The sequence below is a fragment of the Oryzias latipes genome, chromosome 3 (assembly GCF_002234675.1).
Source record: "Oryzias latipes chromosome 3, ASM223467v1".
Taxonomy (NCBI): Eukaryota; Metazoa; Chordata; class Actinopteri; order Beloniformes; family Adrianichthyidae; genus Oryzias; species Oryzias latipes.
In genome coordinates, this window is record NC_019861.2 from 30,379,557 (window position 1) to 30,405,358 (window position 25,802).

Consider the following 25,802-nt stretch of genomic DNA (forward strand, 5'->3'; position numbering starts at 1 on the left):
AATGACGTCAAACGTTTTAATATCCTCTGTGCAAAAAAGTGAGACGTCCCTGTGCCTTGACTGGATGACGCAGCACAAGTTTGCCGCTCTTTTATGATAAAAGTGTATGAAAAATTGTTTTGAATCACTTCTTCAAAGCAAAGCAAAGGGACTTTCTGAGATTTTTCCACTTTGTGAACGCAGAACTTACAATTTGCACCCACATGTAATATATAAATCACTGTGGACAGCAAAATAAGGCATTTCGTTGTACAAAATGTACAAATGACAGTACACGCTTGGATTTGGATGTTTGAATTAATAAAAAAATTGAATAAAAATACATTTCCAAGCAGTTTAATATCTTAAATATCAGGCTTCTTTCAACAAAGACGTTTGCTGGCTTCATCTCTTCATGCCCCACTCTTTTTTTGCCTCCTTCTTTACACTCAAAAAACTAATTTTGCCCTCAAATTTTTGCAAAAATATCAAGCAAATAAAAACTAAGCCAACAAAGCAAACGTATTCCACCCAAAAAAACGGGAAAAAAAGGTTCATACAAGATCCCTTTTTCAGTATAAATCAAGCTAAATCATCCGTGCGTCTGTGAGGCTCAAAGGAAACCAAATACGACCAAATCTTTGACTAAAAACAGTCTTTGAATTTTATCCAGAAGGTTCAGAGCTGCTGTTTTTCTGAACAGTTCATATTTCAGCTCTTTTTAGAACTCCCTACATTTTTAGGAAATTCTGTTTTTTAATCTCAAGATTTAATTTTTGGATGGAGCATCTTCTGTTCAGTCGTGTGCACTTAACACTAAAACACACTCTATGTGGTTAGTGTAAGACACACGTTGTGCTGAAATGTAAAGTATTGCAAATTTTATTTGTATTTCAGCCAGAAAAATACAGTTTTTTGCTGGAAACATTTGTGCAAAGTAAGACAGATTGAATTTTACAATACTACTAAATGAAATACTTATAAGCAATCAAATGAAAAATGCACACAAAATGACACACTTGCTGCTGAGCTCATCTATGGTGGTGGTCATCTCATTGTGCAGCTCCTCATCAAACTTGCTCTTCTGGGATTTGTTCCTAAACCAGAGAACAGAGACACAATTAGGCCACAGACTCAGGAAACAAAGCCTGATTGGAGAAGATGCCGCAGAACCTGATGAGGTCACGAAGGTTCCCCTGGTTCATTTGCTTCGGGGTCACATCAGGTAATGACAATGTTTGAGCATTAGTGAGGACAGAAAAATATTGTTTGTGCCTGTGAGGCGGGGGGTTTAGAGAGAGAGTGCTGGATGCATAACGCCGTGTGTTAGACAGTCCCCGTGGGATTCACTGGGAGGGCTTTTGCCGTGCTTCTGCTTGGAAACCCCTCCTCAATCAGGAAGGAAACACTCACACAGACACACGCAAAGACGCACACAGGCCCCAGTCAGTGATTAGTGTTAATAGGAGCAGGTCAGTCCACTCAACGGAGGCAGAGATTTTGAAGATCACGATGCGTTGCCCTGTTACAAACAGTGAGAAATGAAAAACGACGTGTCTGCCCACTGTTCAGGTTAGTGTTGGGGTAGAAGATTCTCCACCAAGGCAGTAGTTCTCACCCTGAATATCAAGATTTCTGGCAGGGCTGATGAGGAATCAAGACTAAACAGATAAGACTTGTGTTTGTTACTCTGGAATGTCATCCGCTGTATCTGCTTTGAGTTTGTAAATCATTCTTCACCATTAACATTCTCTGAATAATACCTTCAGGGATACCAAACAAACAGATAAAAAGGAGGAATATTTTCCAACGGTGCACCACAGCTCACCATGCTGGTGTTTACACAAGCCTCAATGAGCCTTTCACCATTAACTTTGTTTTTGTTGAGGGGAGAGATAAGCCAAAAAGGTTGAGAACTACTGCACAGACAGGGACGAGGACCGAGAAAGCCCCACTCACTTAGAGCTGCCGAACGGAGGATTGGGCAAGGAGAACGGCTCTTCAAGAGACTCGTCAATGCTGCCAGGGTCCAACATTAAAAACACAAGCACACAAACGTATTACAGGAGAGCAGCGGGGACCCGGGGTTGACAAAAATGCTGCACGGGCGAGAACGTGGCAGAAGGAAAGGAGGCCGACCGCTACTTTAAAAACATTTATTGAGACTGAGCTCACACATTTATACTTGTGTCAGTACTTAAATGCTTCTGTAGACTGAATAAATGAACAGAATCAGAAGTTTCTGCTGCAAAATCACACTTTTTTTATAATAAAAGACTTCTAGGTACTCGTTTTGAAAAATACCATAAAGACCACAAGGTTGTTTTTTTTTGTACTAACCAGGTAGATTCATCATTTATGAAAAAATATTTTTCCAATCCTTTTTTAAATACGTTTCCACTTCAGTTTCTATTGCTATTTAAACTTTGAGTTTTACTCATGTGCAATTTTACGTTGGGAGTCGGGAGAGTTGATGTGTGTTTTATAATTTTTTTTTTTAATATTGTTTTAAGCCTGTAAAGCACTTTGTGTTACTTTTGTATGAAAAGTCCCTTTTAAATAAAGTTTGATTTGATATTTGAACACTTTAAAACCTTTTTCAAATAGAAAAAAAGTGACCGCTATTTATAACTTTCCTTCAAATTTAAGCTTCCAGATCTGTTTGCTTTTCACTGCTGTGCAAAAACAAAACGGCATGAATCCATAGTGTATTACTATACCATTTACAAGTACTTTTCCAAAACTGCAATGACCAAAGGACAATTAAAATGCGTTCATAACACCACATTCTAATCACACTACAGCTAATGGAAAGTGATGCAGAGATAATGCATCTATATGGACAGATGGCAACGGGCTGGCAGCAAATCTGGAGGCCACATAATCTACTTTTGGGAGGAATTATTAATTAAATGAATGGAGAGAGGAGTAGCTATAAATGTTTATGAATCTTTGTGAGATAAGCTGCCCCTTTACGTTCAGTTTGTTACAAGCAAATGACACCTAGTCTTACCTTTCAGTGAGGTGGGAGCTGTGAGCTGAACGCAAAGGAATGTCCTGGAAATACATAAAAAATACATAAAAAATTTGATAAAATGTATTCGACGTGGAGGTTTTAAAGTTTTAACTGCAAAAAGAGGGCATCCTTTGCTGACTTTTAACATTTTTAACTAGAAACATGGAGGTCTGCAACGTTTAAAGACAAGAGAGTCCTTTGTTCCAGTTCCTTACTGACCAAAACTCAGCAGGAACCACCGAGTCCCACTTAACCCTTTTAGAATAAAACACTTTATGTTTATGTGGTTATTCAGCCATACCCATGTATTCATGTGGTTTTTAAATATGTACAAAAATTTATTAATAGTTTTATATAAATAACTTCAGTTCATTTAGTTTTGACAGCAGCACGTAGCTTTCAAAATAAGGTACACCTTGTGTCAAAACAGATCCTGCTGCTGTAGGAGATGTACTTGAGTTAAAAACGCTATTTTATATCATTATGACAACAACTAGATGCTATTGTGCAGCATAAATCAGAATATGTGCTTAACTCATTCAACATTTATTTAAATGGTTCTTAAAGCTAAAGCGCCACAATGGAGGGATATATAAACCTCAGGTTACAGACCCCTGGTGTAGTGCATTATCCACAGTCGCTGTATCCTACCATGTGGCGTGGTTTCCCATTAACAATGGCGTCCGTGGAAAAACCCTCCCGACTCTGAAGATGTGCAAAAGGTTTGACGGCACCCCAGGACTCGAGGTAACGGGTCATACGAACAGAGGCTCTCATCTTTAGACCATCATTCACTCGAGGTTTTGGAGCATTTCGGGGGTTCAGCGATGAATCCTTGGTCTTGGAAAGTATTAGAGCAAAAATGTTTTGACTGTAAAAAATGTAAGATGTGATTTGAACTAAAATACAAAAAATTCATTAAGGAGATGCAGAAACAGAAAATCGCCAAAATGACTCTTTCGAAGTAAGTATTCAACAATTTCACAGAATTCAAGGATCAAGTTGAACTAAAAGCTTGTTCTGCAATCACAGTCTGTGTTTAATGATTCAGTGGTTTCATGCAGTAAAATGTAAATGTAATCTGTGTTTTAATCCTATAAGTAATCGGATTACAGCAGCTCTTAATACAACACAATATAATGTTAGGGGGGAAAAAACAAGCTAAAATACATATACTTTTACTGTAAAACTATGTTTTAAAATATTTTTTCAGTTCATTTTAGAGGTGTAACATATACAGCAAATAGGCACAAAAAGAGGCAGAAAAATTGCTCACCCTTGGATCAATGACAAGGTACGTCTTAATTTTCAGCTCATTGAGGTAAGAGTCTCGGAGGTGGCCGTTACCTTCTTCTACTTCATAAGCCTTGTTCAAGTGCTTCAGCGTTGCTTCCGTGATATGAACTCGACTGGTTCAGAGAGGAAGAGAAAGGTTTGGTAAAGTTTATGTGCATCGATTAATCTTTTTTAATTGAAAGTTCCCTCAAGCGTTTTATGAATCGAACTTTAACAACTCTAGTTATATATATGTATTATTGGCCTTTGAAATATATTACGTGTAAATCTGAGATAATGTTGACTGTTCCTGGAAGGGGCTGTGCCCCCCTGGTCTACATCAGCTCATGAGAACCTGCTCGTTTTTGTGGGTTAGGTGGGGAATACTCAGATTAAAATACCGCTTTGGAGTCTCTTTTCATGAGGAATGAACATTTTAATACACTTAAAAGCTCAAAACGTTGATTTTGTATGGTGCAAGCCCTTTAACTAAACATTTCTGCTTTATGTACAGCTTTCTGCATTTTGTAAAAACTCCTAGTAAACAATAAGGAATGAGAAATATAGAAACTTGAAATGTTATTTGAAATGCATACACATATTTACAGTGATTTGTCAGTCACTGGTTTGGCAAGCTGTTCCACTTAAAAAGGTGAGAAAAATCAGGAATCTTCATCATAGAAGCACTTCGACAGACAGGGGTGGTGTCTGAATTCCTTCACTATTTACTATATAGTGCGTTCGCCATTTTGTAGTGCTGTCCAAATCTACAATTCCAAAATTGAGTGTCCTAGAAATTTCCAGAAGCCACTTAGAAAAACCAGTGTGCATCGAGGAAAAAATTGATTAAATGTATTATTTCTTTATAAACCATCATCATTTATATCTTCAGAAGACACCGGCTTTATGAATGGTCGCCACAAAAGCCCATATCAATTAGATTTTATCTTTGTGAAATCAATGAAAACATATTCACAGAATAAAAAATAAAAAAAAGTAGTGGGCATGATGTCCGAATTGCTTTAAAAATCCAGGACACTTGCATAGTCCTGCACCATATAGTGTTTTTAGTTGTTAGAGGTTAGGGTGGAAATTCGGACATAGTCAAAATGTACAACAAATAAAGAAATGACATGGTACGAGTTTTAAAGAATAATAGTTCAGAAAAACAAGTATTTAGCTCCTACAAACGATTCTGTCCCCACAGATACGTTGCTTCTTCTTTAGAAAGCTCTTCTCTCTTCCACTCGTTACTCGTATGAATGTCACCTATTTGAACAGGTTATCTGTATAAAAGACACCTGTCCACTCCCTTAAACAGTCAGACTGCAACCTCCCTTCCGTGACCAAGACCAAAGGGCTGTCTAAGGACACCAAGGACAAGATTGTAGACCTGAACAAGACTTGATGATCCAATTCACAATAAGCAAGCAGCTTGATGACAAGAGATCAACTGTTGGAACAATTATTAGAAAACGGAAGAGACACAAGATCAATGAGAATTGCCCTCCACCTGGAGCTCCATGCAAGATCATAAAAAGCAATTATTAAACCAGCTCTTGAGAGGATCTGCATGGAAGAATGGACCAAAAGCAGCAGCTACAGTGCAAACCTGGTGAAGACCTCCAGGAAACCTTTGACCTCTGTCATTGACAACCAGTACTAAGATGAACTTTTTTAGTGACCAAATGCTTATTTTCTGCAGTATTATTCAAAAAATAAATCTTAAAAAAAAATCATACAATGCCATTTCCATAATTCTTTTGTTTCTTACATTGTCTCTCTTACAGACCTCTCATTGTGCTATCTTAGATGACCCCACCCTTACATTGACGTGTTCTCCCTACCATGACAAAGGTGGATAAAGGTGGAAAGATTTCATGTAATCCATGGACACCAGTGAAGATCACAAATCATTGAAGAAAAAAGGTTCAGAGCACGGTCTAGTGCAGAGGTGGGCACTGAGGGCCGCATTCCTGCATGTTTACCAGCATACCCTGCTCTGGCATGTTTCAATTGGCTGGACACACCTGAACCAGGTAATCAGCCATGAGTAGGGCAAGACTATCTGGAAATCATGCAGACACACCGGCCCTCGAGGCCTGGAATTGCCCACCCCTGGTCTAGTGGGTCTAGATGACCCAACTCCCAATGGTAAAGTGCCAAAGATAGCACAAGGGTTACATGGGACAACTTGCAGAATCAGGGACTGACATACTTTTTGCTTTACTGTATGAATACACTCAACTGCAAAGATTAAGATGGTTGGAAGCCATTTCTTGATCTCATCGTTCAGTTTTAATGAACAGAATCCAACCATATTTAAATATTCAGATATAATTTCTCTTTATTATAATTGGCTGGGAACAAACCCCGTGTTTTGTTTTTGTGCAGAAAGCAAAGAGTGATTTAGGTCAGATATATAAATATACAAAACAGTGAAGCAACATATTCTAAAAAAAAAAAAAAAAAAAAAAAGTCTATCCATTTTACCCTGGGAGGCCTCCAGATTCCATGTGATTGGCCAGAGTCACATCGTGTGACCACACATCAAACTGCCACTTTCTGAGGCCGATCACACCACAGAGCACGTTTCCTGAGTGAACCCCCACTCTCATGTTAATGTCTACTCCTGTGGCTTCCCGCACCTGCCTGAAAAATTTCCAGGCAACAGTAAAGTTTAGTGATATTAGCAGAAAAGGGCAGTTTGTGATCATGATATGTTAGCTTTCATACTTTTGTATGTAAAGTCTTGATGCATGTAGTCAGATTACATGTGCTAGCAAACTTCTGCATGTAATTCTGACTGAGGTGTGGCATAACTCACTTGATAGCTTCACACATGTCCAGGCCCATTTTGACACAGTTCTTGGCGTGCCTCGGCAGCGACACCGGCAGCCCAGACACACAGTAGTAGCAGTCCCCCAGGATCTTGATTCTCATGCATTCATTTTCCTGAAAATGAAAAAATACAACCAAATAACAAAACTAAGAATGAAATCAGAACAAAAGCATACAAATCAAATCAAATACAAAGCAATCACAGTCTTCTGGGATGAAAAGCGCCTCATCAGGCTTAATTCTTAACTCACGCTTAATCTGTGATGAGAAAACGGAATATTTCTGTCACAAATCTGAATACTTATAACCGTACTCTAATCTTAGTAATGCAAAAAATTTTCACAGTTTAGCGAAACCCACGATTCGCTAAAATTTACCTCACCTTTGCAATTTGATCAAACTTGCCAAACAGCTCATTGAGCATAATGACAAGCTCCTTGGGAGAACAGTCACTTGCCAAACGGGTGAAGCCAACGATGTCGGCATAAAGGATACTGAAACACAAGGATTTATTCAACATTTCAGAAAAAATAAATTACAAATGTGTTAAAAATTCAACAAATATTCTCTATTATGCTTTCATATCTAGTGTGTTTAAAGACCCACTCCAATGAAAATTATGTTTTTAACATATTTTTCATTCAGACAACTCTTGCAGTAAGAAATATTTATTTCACATACTTAATTTTCCCATTCTTTAAGTTGGCATTCACATCTTTCATTTGGCATAAGGCTCCGTTCAATTCCATGAGATAATTTTCCATAAAACTTTCGGGTAACAGAAACCCCCTCAACGGAGCCCACAGGTGGAAGCCGGGGAGGGTGGGGGGCGAAGAATGAGCGCTGAAGGTAAGAAAGAATGAACAACTGCGCACCTGGGCTTAAATAGGACGCTGAGCAGGTGAGTTAATTGACTGACCGCCCTAGGGGAGTAACCTGTAAAACACTGCCGAGTGTGCCTGCCCAAAATTACGACAAGTCGCTATTTGTGGCATTTTTAGCTGTGAGGTAAAAAGAATAGGCTAGGCAGGCCACAGGCTCCCTGCTCTGGTCCATTCTGATGCAGCCATTTGCAAACAAATATATCCATGCACGACTTTGTTTTCCTGATCTGAGCTAGAATCTGCACAGCTGGATAGCTCCGATGTTGCTTGCTGTTTTGTTGCACCGGCAATTTTGGGTGAGAAGCTGTAAGTTGGTTGTAGAGCGTGTAACAGATGCGTGATGGAAAGGAGGGGCGGGGTTGCTTTGTCTCAACAGTCCCGCCCAAAACTCAGAGGTGAATTTTTAATGAACTTCTGCTGCTCTGCAGAAACTATGTCCCAAAAAAATGACACGGGTTTTTAATTTTGTCTAAAAACTGCATAATTATAACTAAAAACCCACTGGGAACGCTCAAAAACGCCCAAAAGATGATCGGAGTGGGATTTTAATAAATATAAACATTAGCATGTTCCCCCTGTCCCCATCTCCATGCTGTAGTTTTTTTTTTTAAAGCTTTTATCTAAATCTTCTCTGCACCTTACTTTGATTCATGGTCACCTGTCAGATAAAACCAATCGACCCGTCTTTCGTTAACCTTCAGTCAACCTGATAATTGACTGATTAAGAGCTATGAGGTTCATCTGGTTCAATGCTGAGACAGAGAGCATTCATTAAGTGTCATTAATAGCCATTAGCTATCCACATGTTGAAGAGTGATATCCTAATTTGACCTTTTATTTTATTTATTTTTATTTAACCTTTGTTAATCCAGGCAAGACAGATTAAGAAAAGAAATTCTTATTTTCAACTGTGGCCTGGGAAAAGGCAAGAAAAAAAATTAAAATAATAACATCTTACAAGAGAGACAGAACAAAAATCAGGATAAAACAGCAGCAACACAGACAATCATAAAAATAATTAAAATTATTACAACCATTAGAAACTGTCTTTTAAATAAAAGTCTCCATTTATAGGTGTTTTTGTCCATTTTTCCAGTCTCTGGGTGCTGCAGACGGAAAGGATAAAGATCCCAAAAATGAGTTTAACTTAGGCACTGTTAACAGCATCAGTTTTGCAGACCAAGTGTTGTACATAGGAGACAAAGTGTGCAAAAGCTGACTCAAATAAGGAGGATAAAGGCCAAGGAGAGTTTTGATAATTAATAGCAACCTGTGGATTTCACGTCGAGTGAAAAAGGAAGTCCAATTTAGTGAAGAGTATAGGGAACAGTGGTGGTTTTTGAAGGGAGCATTTGTTATAAATCAAATGGCAGAATGGGAAAGAAGATCCAATTTGTTTTCAGTAAATGTTCACCATTTAAGTGAGAGAGGAACGCATTCTGTGAAGAAATCCTAATTTTGACTTAATCTTTGACTGCAAATGGTCAACGAGATTCCAGTGATAGTGATATCATTGTGATAGCCAGATTCCAAGATATTTATACTCTGTTACTTGATCTGGAGGAGTGCCATTAAGAGACCCCACATAGAAGAGAATGAGTGTTTAAGCCAAGGACAGCTCCTCGGGCTGTTTTACAGTGACTGGTCTCAGTATGAACTTCAAACTTCAGCATAACTTGATAGTGAACTCAGATAATCTGTCAGTAGTTGCTCGATAAAGGACAGTGTGATGTGACGCATTTGCTTTTGGGACTTCTCACTGATAAGAGCTCAAATCACACAGAAAAAAATAAATAAACAATTACTTGCCTTTGCAACAAACTCAAGATAACCAAAACGTGACAAGTGTTCTGTACAAATCTACTCAGTCTGATATCATGGCCCAGAAAGTACATAAAGATTGTAGAGAAAAAAATAAAAGCATGCAACTTTCAGCGGAGCTGTTTATGGCTCCGTCAGTAGAGGAACACAGTTGCTGCAAAATCTTCTCCTGTTCAACACTCTGACTAGTGCTTTGTCAGACTGCCAACACAGCTAACCACTGTTTTGACTGTGGTAATGACAGGGAAAAAGTGAGAGGCCCCGTCTATCAGTCAACACCTTATCATGAACCCGAAGAGAACATGGGCCGCCTGGTCACCACTGCCTACCTTAGCTCAAATATATACAACGTATAATGCCCGGACATTAAACAACTTACTAGCAAACTTGAAGAGAAACTGTTCTAAAATTCTAAGAAGGACTAACAAAAACAATGTAATAGCTTATTATTGACTCTAAAAGGTTGACTGTGGAAAAAGAGAAGATTTAATTATGTGGAATATTATTGATTAATTTGTAAAAAGAAAATGGATAGGCTTAAATAAGCATTGGCCTCTGTTCTTCAAAAATGTATAATTTTTATTTTTATTTAGTCAAATCAGGACTTTTTTCATAAGCATTGAAGATGGTGATTGTATTTTTTATTTGTTTTTTGCATAGTTTGAAATAAATCTAATCTAAAATACATACATATTTGCAGGAAATGAACTTCAGAAAAGACAAACTTTAACAGCTGCTTTTTTACTTTTTTATTTTGCATCCCATATCAACGACTTTATTGTTTTTGGTTTGTAACATGTTCTTGTTGTATCTGTCTGCTAGAGGAGGACATAAATCAAGAAAATCAATCTACAAACGTGCATTTCTGAGTATTTCTTCATTCAAATAATAGACACAAAAAAAAGCAGTTTGAAAAAGAGCTTAGAAAATACGCTGGCCGGGCCACAAGCTCCCTGCTCCGAGCTCTTATAGCAACGGGGGGGAGGCGGGGCTCGCCAACACTCCCACCCTAATCTCAGAGCTGGGAACGCCTGCAGAAACTATCTCCTACAAAAGAATAGGTCTCTTGATTTGGGCTAAAAATGTCTGTCATAACTTAAAGTCCACTGGGAACGCTTTTACAATAGATCAAATACGCTAAAAAGCTCAGGAGGAAATAATTTGAAATTTATTCATTGATTTTTGTGGGTAACAACTAACAATTGTGTGTCTTATCTTTGGTGAATAAACTTATTATAAAAGAACAAAAGTTTAGCTTCAGCTGCCCCTTGATCTGTCATTTAAAAAAAATTACGTTTTTTATTCATTCAAAGTTTAAAGTCAAACTTTTTAACTTGGATAAAAATAGGAAGTATTTAAAATGGTATTTAAAGTCTTTGTGGTTCTTACCTGACATTTTCATGCCTCTTTACATAAAGGCTGTGAAAGTTGTTGTCTTTGACCAGTCGCTGCTGCTCTTCCTTGTCTTTACAGTCTTGCAAGCGCTCCATAATCGCAAGCTTCATCTTCATGGAGATGTAGACAGGAAGCACAGACTGCAGCAGGTTCTCCTGCAAACACAATGACACAACAGGTAAATTGGTAGATTTGTTTAAAAAAAAGAAGAAAAAATTTCAAGAGAGTTAAACTACTACCTACTAAGAAATCAATGGATTAAAATACCCCCCCTCGAAAAAAAAAATAAAGTAAGACATTATTTTATGCTTTCCATGTTTTTCAATCTTTAAGCATTTTGTGGATAATGTTTTATGCTTTATTTATATTAATTTAAATTGAAACAAAACCAATTCAATTGTGATTTGATTAAACATAGATGTTTTTTCCCATTCTGAAACCAATTTCTGTTATGATTAAAAGTTAACAAAGGTGACATTTAATTAATGAAATTGTGAATTCTCACCAATAAAGAAAAAGACCCAAATAAAAAAGCATTTTTGACTTAATAAACAAGAAATGTTAATTCATTTAGTGAATCGTTTTTAAGTGAAATTAGATCAAACTAGGATTTAATCAAATTGTATTGGTTTTCTAGTTTGGCAGTGATAATAAAAATAAATGGAGTGAGATTATACACTCAATTGAATTTATAAAGTTTTTGCTGAAGGACATAGGAAATGTAAAAGTAATATTATTACTTAAATTTAAAAACTTAAAAATTTAATTCCACATTTACTTTTGAAATTTCCCAACATAGTGGAACAGAACTGTTGAATGAGTGAATGAGAAAAAAGAACTAAAAGTGTAACTGCAAAAAAACAGGGACATTTAAAAAATCTTAACCTCAATTAAAAATAAACTAATTACATAGACATTTAGAGATTTGCGTCTATATGAAGAGAAAAAATGTTTTTTACTCAGCTGTTTTCACAACAAAACTACTGCCTTAGTCACATGTATTGGTCACATGCACCCATACAGGTCCACCCCCCAAAAAGCCTCTGCCAGGTTTTGGGTTGTTCAGGCCCGAAGGTGTGGGATTGTAGAGAGGAGCGGCTGCATCTTAAGGGGGAGCGCAGGTGTAAATTGCACTTCCCTTGAGGCTCGTACGACCACCTTAAAGGACTTCATGAAAATGGAAGGTACGTTTCCTTGGGCAAGACACTGAACCCCACTTTGCCACTGGTCGAAGGTTGGCGCCAGTGTTCAGCAGCAGAGCCGCCATCATTGTGTGAATGGGACTGTGACTGTAGAGCACTTTGGGCCAATGATACGCCATACACCATTTACTTATGACGTACAGATGATGCTGTGCACACTACACTAGTGGGTGGTAGGGTGCGCTCACTGACTCCTAAGTAGAAATGCTGCAGGATGTGCAGGTGATATGCAAGTGCCTATTGGATTTCCACACAACCTACACTCTGATTGTCTCATTTCTAACAGTCAGGGTGCAAACAAGAAGCACACACTTTTCCCTTGAACAGCGCTAATGGGTTGCTTGAGCAGTGCGCAAGTTTCCATAGGAACCGGCTGCATCTCACCTACTTCACCCTTACATGTTGTACAGTCATTGGAAATTGGAAAAGTTTCTACTTAATTGTTTACACTAGCAATATGCTTATACTAATATATGTATCATTCTCAAAACTTTTGGCCATGACTGTGTGCAGCATGCCCGTACGAAAAATGTGCACAAATACTTCGGCTCTACAGGCTCACAGAATGGTCTACAATTCTTGACATTTTGTGCGGGCCACCTGCATGCCCTGTACATGTTTGCTCCTTTTTCACATGAAAGGGCAGTAGTGACAAAGGCGTTGACTAATACAAATGGTAAATGGCATATACTTGCCAACAAAAGGCGTATACTTGCATGTTGTATACAGTATGCAGACTCTAATACTGTATGCATGTACAATGTGCCACTCACATATATAATCCTTGTAAAAATGTGCTCGAGTTCTTAAACCATAGCAAGTAGACACAGCAGGAGACTCAGTTCTAACACATTTTTGCTACTTTTGTTTAATTCGATTTTAAAAGAAAAGTCAAGTTTTTATAAGTCCTCCTACAATACATTTCAAGGGAAGGCGCTGAGCTTCTCTTGCCCAATTTATGTGGAACACTGTGGGAGTTTTCGGTGCAGCTCAGCATTTAGCTCTCTTTGACTGACTGTAGACCCCACAGCCCCAGTTCAAACACAACAGGAGCCCTAAATGTTAACGATAATGTCATTCCTTTCTCTCCTGCTAGGCAACACTGAAGCTTCCCGTCAGCGCGGTTTATGTCTCGGGTAGAGCAAAGCCATGCCTAAATGGCAAAATGAGAAAAACAGCTTTTTAAAAAGCTTCAGAGACACTGTACAGATGAGCCTAATTTTGACAGCATCACAGGAAAATGCAGTCGGTGGGAGATTTGTTAGTCCCAGTGAAGCATCAAAGAGGATGTCACAATGAGGCAGGGCTGAGAAATGAAAGACTAGCATAGAGATAACAATTACTGATGAGCCATTCCATTTTCATCATTCATCCTTACTGTTTGTCTCTTTTTAGTTTATAATTTGACAAACTGCAGGGAAAAAGTTGCACAAATTTCCTCTTGAGAAAGTACATTAAGTATACTAGCAAGTTCTTTAGAAAACAAAATGCTGTTGAACAACCCTTATCTTACATAACCCACAGTAAAAGCCTCTGGAAACATTGCACCGTCTCCTTTCAAGCATCTATTTAACTGGAAATGCAACTGATAGACACATTTTTGAAGGCCGCTGTATTATCCCAACCTGTTGTCTCTTTTCTATCTCCAGCTTCATCCGCATGCTCAGGCACCTCAGAGTATCTTGAAAAGTCTGCCGTAAAGTTTTCTCCATTAGGACCTTGTGAAAGGCTCCCACTGCGCTGCCACAGAGAAACACCACGGCATTGGACAGAAGCTGCAGAAAGAGACGCACAACAAGAAATATGATGTTTGGAATCACAAAAGTTCATAAACTAAAGCTTTTCCTAAAGAAATATTCTTAAATTCAACCAAAAATGTAAACGCTGCAAATACTGTACATGTACAGTTTAAAGACCCACTCAGAGTGTTTTTAACATTTTCTTATGCCATTTTTCTGGTGATGGAGGACATACACTAAGGAAGTTAAGCCTAAAATTGCTTCTAAATTTTTCTTTATTAAAATCGTTATGAATCAGGAGCAGACGAAAAAATGCGGTTTAAAAAAAAGCTTGTCGGTGTGACTTAGAAAAAACGCTGGGCGGGCTGCAAGCTCCCATTGAGATGCATCCCCTTGTGGACAACTACCGTAGATTAATGTACGTCTTTGTTTTCCTGGTGTGAGCTGGCAACTGGTTTTCCGGCTGGATAGCTTCGATATTTTTTGTTGTATCCGTTTGGTTGGGGTTGCGAGGAGTTGTAAGCTAGCGGGAGAGCTTGGAAACAAAGGGATGATGGGAAGTGGGGGTGGGCTAACTCCACTGCAATACTCCTGCCCACAACTCAGAGGTGCATTTCTAATGAACTTCTGCTGCTGCTCTGCAGAAACTACTTCCTAAAAAAAGACACAGGGTTTTTGTTTTGGCAAAAATGACATAATCATCAGTAAAGGAACACTGGGAACGCTTTTACAAGAAATCAAAAGATAATCTGAGAGGGACTTTAATTTGCATAAATCAGACCAATGTCCTAATTTACATATCAAGGTATTCCATAAGCAAAATTGTTATAAAAAATGATATCAAACCATTTAAAATAAGCTTTTCTAAGACTCTTTCTTCTGATTCAGCTTAAATTTAGCATCTACTATTAAAAATGACCCCTGTGGTTGTGGGAAAACCTTTGGGCTCATAGAATTAGGTGCTGCTGCAGAATTGCAACTAATAATTCATTTTTGTAAAGCTTGCGAAGGCTTTTATACTTTAATGAGGTTGTAACTCTCCTAAACACCGTTAGGGCGTTGCAATCCTTAAAACAACATCTGATGCAAGTTCTAAGATCAAAACATAAGAATGCTTTGGGAACGGCGGCTTTTGACGTCACTGATCCAAAACTCTAGGAGTCCCTTCGCACACATTTTATGTTTGTCACATCTGAAGACTTTTTTTTATTCTCTGGATTTTAACTCGCAGAAGCTTCATGATACATTTTGATTTTAAATTATGTTTTAACTTTATCTTTATATACTACATATTGTATACTTGTTTATCAAATTCGGTTCTTTTTGAATGCTTATTAAATAAATATAACTTGATTGACTGAATCTTTCAAATGATAGGATGTGGCAGAAAGTTTTGCAGTTGTCATTTTTTAACTTTTAACTTTGAATATAACAAATATAAACACATGAAAATACTGAAATGTCTCTTGTTTACTTCAAAGGTTTATAACTTGAAAGGTTTTCTCCTGATCATAGAAAACAAAAGGATGGATTAATGCTGGAGTTACAGTGTCAAAACATTACAGATGAACCTTAAGGGAAACTTGTGGGAACTTTTGATTTAAAAAAAATAAACAATACTATTTAAGTGCTAACAACATTTTTTTCCCTTTTTTTAAGTATTGACGAAAATTTTCCAAACATTTTTAAAGATTTTCTTTCATAGGGGCAAAGGGTTGGTTTCAATTTAAATTATGTGGCTACCTTTTTTTAAGCACTTTAAGCTGCTCATAACATTAAAAAAAGCACTTTTTTTATAAATACAGTTTGATTTGATTTAGAATGAGAGCCTTTTTTAACCAAATTTACCAAAATGTTTATACAAAAACACATACATTAGCAGACAGTGAGTAACAAGCATACAGGTCTTTACTGCTTCACCTGGTTGGTAAGATATTGGGTGGAGTCAACGCTGTAAGTTGTGAGGCGCAGTGTGAGTACCAAAATGTGAGACAGGGAGGAGATGGCACTCAGCACCACAGCGTACCATAACTGGAATGGCAGCATGGTGTACACTGTGAAGATGATGAAGAGGAAGAAAGGCACCTGAGAAAATAAAGAAAGACATGAATGTTACTGTGTCCTCCACATTTTCACACTGAAAGAGCCAATAGTTGTGTCCGAATTCCTTCCCTACTCACTATCTAGTGGGTTCGCCATTTTGTTGTGCTGTCTGAACCTACAATTCCAAAATCGAGTGCCCTAGAAATTTCCCAGAAGTCTCTGTAAAAAACCACTGTGATGCTCACTAGATTGGTGAATATAGACCACAATGCATTGTGTCTGCACAGTTTATGCCTAAACATTTATTTAAATGTAATTTTTTAATAAACCATCAACGTTTTTACCTTCAGAAGACAACGGACTCATAAATGATCGTCCCAAAATGCTCCTATCATTAGATTTTGTCTTTATGAATTTGATGACGTCATATTCGCCGTTTTAAAAAAAAAGTATTGAGCATGGTGTCCGAATTGGTTTTAAAATCCAGGGCACTACATAGTCCCGCACTATATAGTTTTTTTTTATCAGTTAGGGATTAGAGCAGGAATTCAGACATACCCAATAACTTCCAAAAGTATTGGAAAATCACTGAAAAATGTCTTTACTTAAGACCCACTCCAATAAAAATTGTGGTTTTAACATGTTCTTGTTGCATATTTTTGATGATGGAGGACATACATAAAGAAAACTGATCTTTAAATTGCATTTCTGAGTATTTCTTTATTTGACCAATGTGAATCAGAAGCAGAAAAAAAAAATGCTGAAAAACATAGTATTATTTACATAGAAAATGCAATGGACGGGCCACAAGCTCCCTGCTTCACACCATTTTGATGCAACCCCTTGTAGGCGATTCGATCCAGATGCGTTGTTTTCCTCATAAATAAAAGACTACTGGAAATGCTTTTTACAAATGATCCAACTATGATGGGAGTGGGTCTTTAAAGAGTAAATGACCACAACCATTCCGAATCAAAATGATCGTCTCTTTACTTAGAAGGTGTGGTACCTGGTCCCAGGGCATGACGATGGGGCTGCTGAACATGAAGGTGTATCCTAAGATGAGATGTGTGGCCCAGACCACCAGGCCCAGCAGAAGCCTCCATCGCTGTGAGAGCAGCTCCGTGCACACCAGCACGAACACCACCAAGAAGACACTCAGGCTGCCGCTCACCACGCCCACAAAGGCACAATGTCGCCCTGCACTCTGAACCGTCAACAAGAGGGAAGAATAAACACACGTTATACACACGGCCATGAAGAATTGTGCAGTCTCTTTTTGTGCGTGCTTATTTGTGTACACACAGTTTGACCTTTTTGCATCTGCTGTGTGAGCCGCCCACACACTGGTATTTAAAAGTGTTAATTGAAGTCCTTCTAAAATAAGGTGTCAGCCTTAATAGACGACAGCTGACAGTTTCACACAGCAGTTTTAAAGGCAGAATTAGCACAATAGAGTAGAAAATATGAACCGTCGACAGAAAGAAGGCAGCAGAAAAAGGCATCTCACAGCACAATAATGATAACATATAGATATATACAAAGATATGTTTATTTTTAACATGTGCAACTTAAAAGATATTATCTCTATTTAGTGCATGAAAACACAAATGTTTTGTTCTTTCATATGTCCTTTGCACATGGCTTGCACATTTCTGATGACTTTCCTGGATGAATCGTTGAAAATAAGATGCCATCTGAAAGAATGTGATTATCTTGTCCGTGAATGCAGCTGTAGCAGCAACAAGTGTTGCTTAATGTGCTTGCATAATGAGGAAATGTTTTGGGAGCAAGTGGGAGCAGGAGTGGGAGTTGGAGGGAAGCACTAGAGAAAACAAGGGGTTAAAAGAGCACAAGAATGAGGCAGATGCACAAAGTCAGTGTTAATAGATCTCTAAGCAGAGAAGGCCATCTCTGCATTGTACGCTGAGCTTTCTGGTTACCATGACAGCACCGGCAAAGAAAGGATCTCAACTAAACCACTTTCACTTTCCTGTGAAACTGTATTTCTTGATGTAGCCTTTTAACAACAAAAAAAAGAGGTATATTTTTCATCAGGATTCAAACTGGACAGACAAAAAAAAATTAGTTTAAACAAACTAACAAAACAAAACTGTTTAAGATATCTAGTATTTCCTTTTTTCTTGAATATTCACTAACAAATGCAAGGGCTTCTTACAACAAGCCTCGCGTTAAGGAATTGAATTCATTAGCAACAGAATGTAGACAGGTAGGGAGAAGCATATGGAAACAATTTAGGTTATAAGAGAAGCACACCACACTAATCTCCCCATGCAGCCTCTTGAAGCTGATCTAAAACACACACTATAATACAGCTTTACGTCACATGCAATCTCCAATTACCATCGCAGAACTGAGATTTCCTCGAAACATCAGAATAAGGCTCTCCTGGCATCCAACCCAAAAGAGGAATTATATAAGAATATATTGACACTGCACCCCCCCATCCCTTCTGAACAGTGCTGTGGCTCCCCTTTCCATTTAACAAGTGTTCTTTATGTGCTTCTTTTTTTTTCTCTCCTGCCTCTTCAGTACCGCTGGCAATGCTCTCACCTCTGTGTCCACTTTTGTTTCATTAGAAAAACATGGAAAATGGACAAAAACACTTCAGGAAATGATTTTCAGGGGTATAAGGGACTTTGGTATTTACAACGTAACGCATGTAAAGGTATATTTAAATCATTTAAGGTACTTGGTTCAGTCTAAAGATGGATTTTAAAAGGAGAAGTCATTTTAAAAGCTAGAATTGTATAAAAAAAACACACAAACAGAAGCATGTGCATGCACGTGACTGTCCATGCATGTAAAATTATTAGAGATATACAAGAGGAACTGAGCCATTGTGTCAGATGGAAACAAAAGAATAAGGGAGTGTGCCACAGCTTGCAGCCACATAATAGGAGGAAGGTTAAGCTGGCTTTTCCAAGAGGAGAGAGTAATATAATCTTTGCTGACAGAAGCTGTCAGATCACTATATGACTGGCTGGACTCACTGAACTGCTGCTTTTCATGCCAAAATCAACAGCATGCTCCCAATCTGCAGAACTCACAGAAGCACCATTTCCCCTTTTTACAGTCCAGCAGACACATTGTTTTGTCAAATTCAACATTTTTATATTTCAGTTTCCAAGATTTTCAGAACAATTTCCTGCATCTCTATCTCTGTTACTTTGAGCTCAACGGCAGTCACCAATACAGCAAGTTCCTCTCAATTGTTGTTTTTGTTTTTTCTCTAAAGCTTCAAGTGTTAAATGTATGCAATTTCAACTGCACTTCAAGTTTACATTTTCTTTTTAGAAAACATTTAGTTGTTGACCTTGACCCATGACTCAATAGAAAATGCTCCACCCTGTTGGATGGCTGAGGGAAAACTTTCACAGATCACTTCTAATCTGGTGAATAAATTTGTAAATACAAATCTGTTTTTGTGCAACTAAAACTTTTTTCGAAAAATAAACTAAACCCCAACTCAATTATTCTTAAACTCACCAGTCCAAGGGCAAAAAAGAGGATGAGCAGAGTTCCACAGGAGAGGATGGAGAGGCCCAGCAGGAGAACCAGCGGCTGATACTGGCTGATGCAGGAGAATTTGCGGTAGAGTGCCTCATTTTTGAGCTCCTGGTTGTTCAGCAGGTACTTTCCCTTGGTAGGCATGGCTAACACTTCTTACAGAGGCATTATGGGTTACAGACAGGGTAGAACTCGGTCTCTACAACTTTTTTTGTGATAGTGGACTAAACAGTGATGAAAAAAAGTCCAAAACTGGATTAAGGAACACATTGACAGTTCATGAGGACGAAGAGAAAGTTCATTTTTTTCTCCACAGTGGCATCTTGTTCGATTTTCCCCAGACTGCTTTGTTGTTGCTCTCCTCACTTGCTGTCCTTTCTTTCTGTCCTGCGCTCCTCTTCTCTCCTTGGCTGATTCTTTTGTGTCGTCTATCCCCTGTCTGGTGTTGGAAACCAGACCCGCTTCATCCTCCGCCAAATCCTGCCTTGCTCCTGTCAGTGGGTTAGAGTAATAAGCAAGGGGCTATGAGACACAGAGCAGGGGAGGGGATTATACGGAGGAGTAGGAGGGATATGGAGGAGGAGGTGGAAGGAAAAATGGAGCTGATGAGGGCCACAACAGAGGTCAAGTGTGATTCCAGCAGAAGGGGTCAGCTGCTGCAGTATCAGAAGCACCTGCAAAAAAAAGAACACATCAAAAAATAGAATTGGATGACTTTATACTCAAGCAAAACCATGTGTATTCAGGCTTTTGATGTGACTCAGCACTGTGAGAATGAAAAATATTTATCTGGGCTGCTCATGAGTGTAAGCTTATTCATAAATGGACCACACAATTACAGCAATCCATAAAGCATGGTCACCATTTGCTGGAGGATAAAAGCTCATAACCACAAAGCTACAATGCAACTTCACTGGCAATGGGAAAAGTCAATTTAATTCTATTAGATTGAAAATCTTTTTTTTTAATATTCTTTTAAAATATTCTTCTCAACAAGCATATTAAATTATAAAATAGATATATATGAATGTGGAGGTGCAGGTATGAGAAAACATAGACTGCAATCTTCAGCAAGAAAAGGGCCATTTAATCAAGTTTCTTACTGACCAAAAACCACTTAGAGCAGCCAAGTTCCCGAAAAAATACACTTCATTTATGTTGTTGTGGCCACTTATTTATAAAATGCACCTTTTAAATAGTTACAGCATTTGAATTATAAAACATATTTTTCTATTTAAAACAAATTTCCTTTTTTTTTACTTTTTGAAAGTTCCTTCCAAAATTAAACACTTCCTGTCTCAAATAAGATGCCACAGCATCTTATTTGAATTAAAAAATATAAAAAGTCAAACTTTCTGTCATTATGTCTTAATGCAAAAACAACATTGATGGGGAATGCTTTTTTTTATCTTTACATGTAACTGTAATTATATACTTTCACTTCGACTCTTAACGGCAAGTAGAAATTGTTGTGCAGCAGAAGATCTGAATGTGTTCCTTAAGTTTATTCTAAAAAAAAGAAAAAAGAAAACCCCTTCAACTTTATTTTGCTGTTATCTGACATGTCAAAAATCTAAAAATAAATGAACAAAACTCAATAAACTAAAACAAATGAACCAAAAACTACCAACCCATTATTTAGTCAAATTATTGGCATTTTTCTTAAAGACAAGGAGCCACAATTGATGGATAAAAGAGCTGCATGAGGCTCTGGAGCCTCCGGTTTAAATGATTGCATTTTTAGCACATGTGTATTCTTGACACATTAAATAAAAACCATAAAACCTGTCATTTACGCTTTATCCCATCGAGAACAAAGGATCCGCTTCAGGCTAAAACCTTTTTTTTTTTAAATTAATCTGGAACACGATGAAAGTTCTGCGCGCACATTATGGATGTCGAATGTTCTTCTCACTTTAAACAATTAAAGGCTTTCAGATGAACTGAAAGGGACTATAATTGATTTATTCATTACAGATGAAACAAGAGGAAACCAATAGAAAAAAGAGGAATGGATTCGATTATTGGAGACAAAATATACATTTAACTATGAAAAAGAAAAAAAATGTTTTTTAATTTTTCATACAATCATGTTTTCAGTTAATAGGACATTGATTCATACACTGCTGCCAGAAGTCTGCAGAAACGGTGAACTTTGCTCTACTGTCAATAAAAAACTCATTTCCTGAAATTGCTCTGTTCCTTTGTGTAACATGGCTTCATGTTTGTTCGACGCATCACAACAGTAAGGTGCTGTAAGAAGAGATCAAAGGAATAATGGAGCGGAGAACGATATAAGAGAGGGAAACGCTTACACACACACACACCTCGGTTTGTAATGCGGTGATAAAATACACTGTAATGACCGAACCAACGCTTCTTTACAACCACTTCTTTTTTTCCACTGATGATGCCGGACAGAATGCCTGCCATCCTATCGGGTCAGCCTCCAGATAACTCACCAATGACGGCCTAAAGGCAGTAAAAGCCCAACACTTGTATCAATAAAAACCACCTGGCCTGAAATGAGGAGGAGATGTTTAGTGGCTGGTTATGCGAGGGTATGGGTGCATTTATTCAACATACATCTTAAATCATGTTTCTGTTTCAGCCGCGACTTTGCCTGAATACAGCCGAGATAGCAACCCATGACCCCAATCAGGGCCAAACAGCTGGTGGTAGAATGGTTTGAATCGGGATGCTCATTTGAGTTATTGTAAAAATCTTTGTGAAGGGTGACCTAACCAGGAATACATGTCCTCTCTGGTAATTGTAAAATGTTTTGATATAAGATTTAAAAAGCAGTGGTAAAAATAGAAAGGCAAACACAAAGAAGAACACAGATTAGAACAGGGAAAAGTATTAATAAAGATTCAAATTATCATTAGAAGGGACAATATGTCACCTTATTTTGGATTTAACCAATTGAAATCATAACGGAAATTGTGCAATCTGAGAACAAAGTGTTCAATTTTTATTTTTCCCACCTGTAAATGTATGTTCCTCCTTAAAAAGCAGAGAAAATGTTCTTTGGGAAAGAATACCAAGCATCTTCCCACTATTCCACTGTGAAAATCATCCACTGCAAGCTGAAGCTCAGATGACTCAAGCACTTCCTTCTTAAGAGGTTTTTTGTCATCATTAGAGGACCATTTGACACTGCAGGAACTCTCATTTAGCAGATGTTGAATATCCAGGCCCAGACTGCACTTTCTACGCTTCCTCTCTAAAGTTACCATGGCAAAAAGGCAGAACCATCTGACCTGCGGTTACGTTTTGGCGCCGAGCTGGGAGAAGAGACAAATCTGTACGCATCAGTGGAGACTTTCAGAGGGCCTGACTGAAACTGTGCTGAACCGAGCGTTTCATAAAACAAGCTTGACAGTTAAAAGAATCGCATAACACCCATTCAGAGCTAAATCGTCTGAAAGCTGCCACTGATTAAAAGACAATGTCACTGTCTGCTTTTTTTTCTGCGTATTAGAATATCAAACAAATGAACAAGGGTTTAAGTGTTTGATAATTTATGTGACCTGGGGTTGGGGGTTATAAAGATAAACTATTTAGAAACACCACAGAATGAAACTAATGAACCAATGTAATTTTTTCTACTTTACAGTCTTTACTTTGAATTTTGAATTTTTTTTCAAAGAAATTATGAATTCAGGTAAGTATCCATTGTTTTCTGACTTTCAGCTAACAGTATCCGAGGATGTAGTTAGATAACCAGCGCTGCGCCCAGTTTAAGCCCTTTCACAGGGACAATGACAAAGCGGGCTTTTTCCAAAGCAAATGCCTTTGCTTCTATGGTTGGATTTGAGCGCTATTCAGAAGGGCTGAACCAAAAAAAGGGGCAAAAAGCGATCCATGTTAGAGTGCCGAACACAATTCGCAGCTGGCATTGCACAGGCTCAGGGTTAGAGGTGCTCGGATAGAGGAAAGACCACATTTCTGGTGCTTTAAACATGTTTTGTGGCATTTTTTTCTAATGATGGAGGACATTAAAATTGCATTTCTGAGTATTTTTATTCAATTCGTTGTGAATCAGGAGCAGACAAAAATTGCATTTTTAAAAAGAGTGTATTCATGACATCACAAGCTCCCTGCTCCGCTCCATCCTGATGCATACACTTGTAGACAACTCAATCCATGTAGGTCTTTGATTTCCTCGTCCGAGCTGGTATCTGGCTCAAAACTGTATGGCTGGTTGGCTCTAATGTTGCTTTGTTGCACTGGCAATGCTAGGTTGGATGTGGGAGGGGCTGCAAGCTAGCGGGAGAGTGTGTAAACAGAGAGCTCTCAGTTATGGGTGACGGCAAGAGGGGCAGGGTTGCTCCATGCCATCGGTCCTGCCCACTACTCAGAGGCAAACTTCCATTGAACTACTGCTGCTCTGCCGAAATAATTGACTTATTCATTCATCTTCTTAACCCGTTTTGTCCTTTTCGGGGTCACCGGGCTGCCGCAGCCTATCGCAGCGGACATCCTGGACAGGTCGCCAGTCTGCCAAAATTACGTCCTAATTTTTTGCTAAACGGCATAATCATAATTAAAAGAGCACTGGGAACACTTTTACTATACATCAGAAGATAATTGGACTGGGTCTTTAAACAGGTCATTGTGAGTGCTAATTAAAGTTAAAATGTTACTAAAGTCAATTTTAAAACTAAGTTTTAAGTCACTATGTTCAGCGGTGTTTAATTAGCATTTGGAACAGTCAAACCATGTTTGGATGAAAATAGTGAACACTTAAACAAGCCTTTCTATAAAGCAATGATAAAGCACGGATTAGATTCTGCTTCCCTTTATTTTTTCATTCCTTGTCCTTTCCTCCACATATGCTGTCTACTAGTATTAAATTAGCTCCTCTCACCAAGAGATATCTAACACTATTAACAGGATGCTATTTCTTCTGGGTTTGAGGCTTTAAATGCCACTGCTTATGATGAATACAGGAAGTGGAAGCAAGAGGACCATGGATGTTGGCTGTTTTTGCTCAAACGCTCTACATGTGCTTCCAAAGGCACACAGACAGAAGTGAGGCCATCAATTGTTATACTCGACACAAACAGCGCTTCCAACAAGAGTTTATTGATTTAAAGATCCACCGAATTTAAATCTAAACATATCATTCATGAGACAAATCCAATATTGAAATGGCCCTGATTGGATTAGCCCAACCCATTTCCTTCTCATGTGCCGTTTGGATATGAAAACACCTGCAGTCTCACAAAAGGAAAATGTTGCTTGCAGTGACCCTAGTCCTAATAACCTTAAAAGCTAGTTACACAAAAGGAGAAGTTTGGCTGAACTAGTCCAAATGCATCAAAGTTTCAACTATAATCTTTGTTTCAAATAGAAGAAATCAAGAGCTATTGAAAAAATCTTAAGGCATGATTCTGTGTTGAAGCCTAAAAAGAAATGGCACAAAATAAATAAGAAAGGATTTGGTTGCAAGCTGGCCTTGAAAGTAAACAGGCTTTCCACCAAACACAAGACAGATAAAATATAAAATACAAAAATAACAATTTGGCTATCTATCGATTTAAGAGAGACTTAACATTAACACTATAATACCGATCAAAGCGACAACATTAAAACCTGTCTGGAAACCCAGATAAAGACGAAAACACTTCACACAACTTTAACCTTCATACCTCCAAACGCCCCTTTTGCTGTTGTTAACATGATTTTGATTGTTGATGGTATAGACACACCTTTTGATGGAACATCTTTGACAACTGTTTGAAACAAGAATCGTTTCCATGCAGCAAGGTTGCTAGAGCCTATCCCAGCAACTGTTGGGCGAAGGCAGGGTGCACCCTGAAATTTCCTGGGCATTGAAGGGCCACACACTCACATGTCCACCTAGGAGTAATTTAGAGTTGCAAATTAAACTACAAAACATATTTTTGGTTTGTGGGAGGAAGCCGGAGTGCCCTGAGAAAACCCACCCATGGAAATGGTACACAGAAAGGACCCAGACGGGATTTGAACCAGAGCATTCAGGCTGTGACGCTAAAGCGGTAGCCACTGTTCCACCATGCAGCTTTCATTTTTTCATAGTTGGGTATAA

General features: G+C 38.2%; 1 protein-coding gene across 2 annotated transcripts in view; it reads right to left on the bottom strand.

Moving 5' to 3' along the window:
- The window catches only part of adcy7 (adenylate cyclase 7), a 59,832-nt gene that overhangs the window by 11,805 nt on the left and 22,225 nt on the right, over window positions 1-25,802 (bottom strand). Inside the window, exons 2-14 of one of the 2 annotated variants that reach the window (XM_011493645.3) lie at window positions 19,706-20,400; window positions 17,205-17,402; window positions 16,073-16,237; window positions 14,039-14,188; window positions 11,206-11,366; window positions 7,494-7,605; window positions 7,098-7,225; window positions 6,764-6,922; window positions 4,272-4,404; window positions 3,647-3,835; window positions 2,993-3,036; window positions 1,939-1,998; window positions 999-1,076 (exon numbers count right to left, since the gene is read on the bottom strand). In XM_011493645.3, coding sequence (XP_011491947.1) covers window positions 999-1,076; window positions 1,939-1,998; window positions 2,993-3,036; window positions 3,647-3,835; window positions 4,272-4,404; window positions 6,764-6,922; window positions 7,098-7,225; window positions 7,494-7,605; window positions 11,206-11,366; window positions 14,039-14,188; window positions 16,073-16,237; window positions 17,205-17,402; window positions 19,706-19,870 — 1,742 coding nt within the window. In that variant the 5' untranslated portion in view covers window positions 19,871-20,400. The remainder of the gene's footprint in view (window positions 1-998; window positions 1,077-1,938; window positions 1,999-2,992; window positions 3,037-3,646; window positions 3,836-4,271; window positions 4,405-6,763; window positions 6,923-7,097; window positions 7,226-7,493; window positions 7,606-11,205; window positions 11,367-14,038; window positions 14,189-16,072; window positions 16,238-17,204; window positions 17,403-19,705; window positions 20,401-25,802) is intronic. The other variant, XM_011493651.3, reaches the window with a different exon arrangement.